This window comes from Cyprinodon variegatus, unplaced genomic scaffold, assembly GCF_000732505.1.
Source record: "Cyprinodon variegatus isolate N-32 unplaced genomic scaffold, C_variegatus-1.0 Scaffold660, whole genome shotgun sequence".
In the NCBI taxonomy this organism is placed as follows: Eukaryota; Metazoa; Chordata; class Actinopteri; order Cyprinodontiformes; family Cyprinodontidae; genus Cyprinodon; species Cyprinodon variegatus.
The window spans coordinates 185,211-187,283 of record NW_015151113.1 but is presented as its reverse complement, the minus strand read 5'-3'; the positions used below and the strand labels follow the sequence as shown (position 1 = coordinate 187,283).

At 41.8% G+C, this 2,073-nt stretch overlaps 1 protein-coding gene across 1 annotated transcript in view; it reads right to left on the bottom strand.

Annotated features, from left to right (window-relative positions):
- Positions 1–128: 128 nt before the first annotated feature.
- LOC107096937 (solute carrier family 2, facilitated glucose transporter member 5-like) overlaps positions 129–2,073 on the bottom strand; it is a 29,448-nt gene continuing 27,503 nt past the window's right edge. Inside the window, exon 11 of the mRNA XM_015393851.1 lies at positions 129–1,181. Within this exon, the coding sequence (XP_015249337.1) occupies positions 865–1,181 (317 nt within the window). The 3' untranslated portion in view covers positions 129–864. The remainder of the gene's footprint in view (positions 1,182–2,073) is intronic.

Here is a 2,073-nt window from a genome sequence, read left to right as displayed (position 1 = left end):
GAGATGAAGGTGTCATCTGGTTCCTTCTCAGTCTACAACAACACACGACATGAAAGGTCTGATAACAATCAGTCACAACTCACAATATTCAAAAGTTTCAACTCAAATATCAGCTCAGACTCAGCTGCTACAGTACCAGCATATGGTTTAATTAAGTTTGTTTCATTTGAACAGTCAATAAAGATCTTTGCACAGACTTCAATCAGTTTTAAACACCCCTAACCTAGCCAGTAAATTACATTCAGAACTGACCAAAGATGGAGGACCACACAGTTATCCAGTTATTACAAGAAAACAAAAGAAATAACATGAATTATAGACAAGCAGCTTCTCTTTCTGATTTCGTATGATTTATCATTAACGACTATTAGCAGTTTACAACAAACACAAAATTATTTCATAAGGCAGAGAATGCTTCAAAGCTGGTAATGGGTAGTTAAAGAAAGCAAAGCTGAGCCCATTTGTGTATTAGCCTAGACTTTGTGGTTTTAGGCTGATGTAAAGCATTATGGAGGACTGCAGTGCAAGCTAATCCAAGCAGTTAGCAAAAAGTCACTGCAAATAGAAAGCTATCACAGGCTAGCTAACTGTCTACAACAGTGAGATGGAAGATAACTGCAAACACAACCAGAGAGTTAGAGAACTGATTTATATTATTGTACACTTAACGTACACGTAACAAAACAGCACAAAACTAAGAAAAATGGTTTAAAAATGAATTGGCCCAAGCCCAGAGTTGAATATCAAATCAATGTGTTAAACCTGAGTGTTTTTCCAGGGAGGGAGCCACTGAGTCCAGATGAGGTGTGGATGGAGCACATTGTGGTCTTCAGATGTCTTTTAGTCACAGCTCTTAAACCTTAGCTAAGGTACGGAGGAGGAGCTGTCAAACTCTATGGACGCATGTTCCAAACCACCGTAACCGTTCATCTTCTTTAGCTTCAGCTGGTCGACATGGAGAAGACCCTGAGTCTCCAGGATGGAGTCCTTCTTGGTGAACATCCTGCTTATCTCCATGAAAGTCTTGTTTTTGGTCTCTGGGATGACGATGTAAACGTAGACAGCCACGGAGAAACAAACTGTGGCAAACACCAGGTAGCAATAAGCCCCAGCGGACATCTGAGGATTGGATGTGGTGGATAACCACAGGGAGAAAGAGAGAAGAAGAGAAGAGAGCAACAATTTATTTCAGTTTAGGATTCATGAGACTGACCAACAGAGGGTAGATCAACTTAGTGAAATATGAAAACGTGTTCGGGAGTCAGAGTCAGGAGATCAGAGGTCCAAAGAGGTATTGGGGAAATACAGGACGGAGTCAGGAATCATTTCCAGGTTCGGTTCACAGACAGGCAGAAATCCAGCAGGAGTCCGAAAACACGTCAGGCAAACAAATCGGAACGGGAACAGTCAGGCCCAGAGGTCCAGAGGCAGAACAGGTCAGGATCAGGCAATCAGAAACACTATGGAACACTAGAGAACTCTCACCAAAGGCTCGAATAATCTGGCAATGATGACTGGTTGAAAGCTGATTAAATAGAGGCTGAATCAGGTGGATCTGATTAATGCTAATTATAATTGGGTAGAGATAGACAGGTGAATGGAATAAGTAATCAGACCAGTCATCAGCGCCAAGGTCATGAAAAAGTGTCCATTTGAAAGTGACCCATCAGTAGAACCTACTGATCAGAAAACCAAGGACAGCTGGGTCTGATTTAATCTCAGACCAACTGCATCTGTTCTGGTCCTGGCCTCAGAGATTTTCTAAAGAACCATCGGCTTCATGGAGACCAAGGAACCCAGCAGACAACTCAGGGAGGAAGCTCTGGTCCTATTTAAATCGTAGTTATGTTCTAGAACAATCCCCAAGCTCTGCACATCTACCAAAACTCTGTTCAGGTCATCATCTGAACGTGGAGAGAGGATGGGCCACCTGTAGACCTACCAGGACTTGGAGCACACAGAGCAAAATAAAAACAAGGCAATAGTTAATCATTTAATATATCAAGAACCAATCAAAACCAGTTCAGGGTCAACATATACTGATCAAAATTAGCCTACATCTATATTACAAAT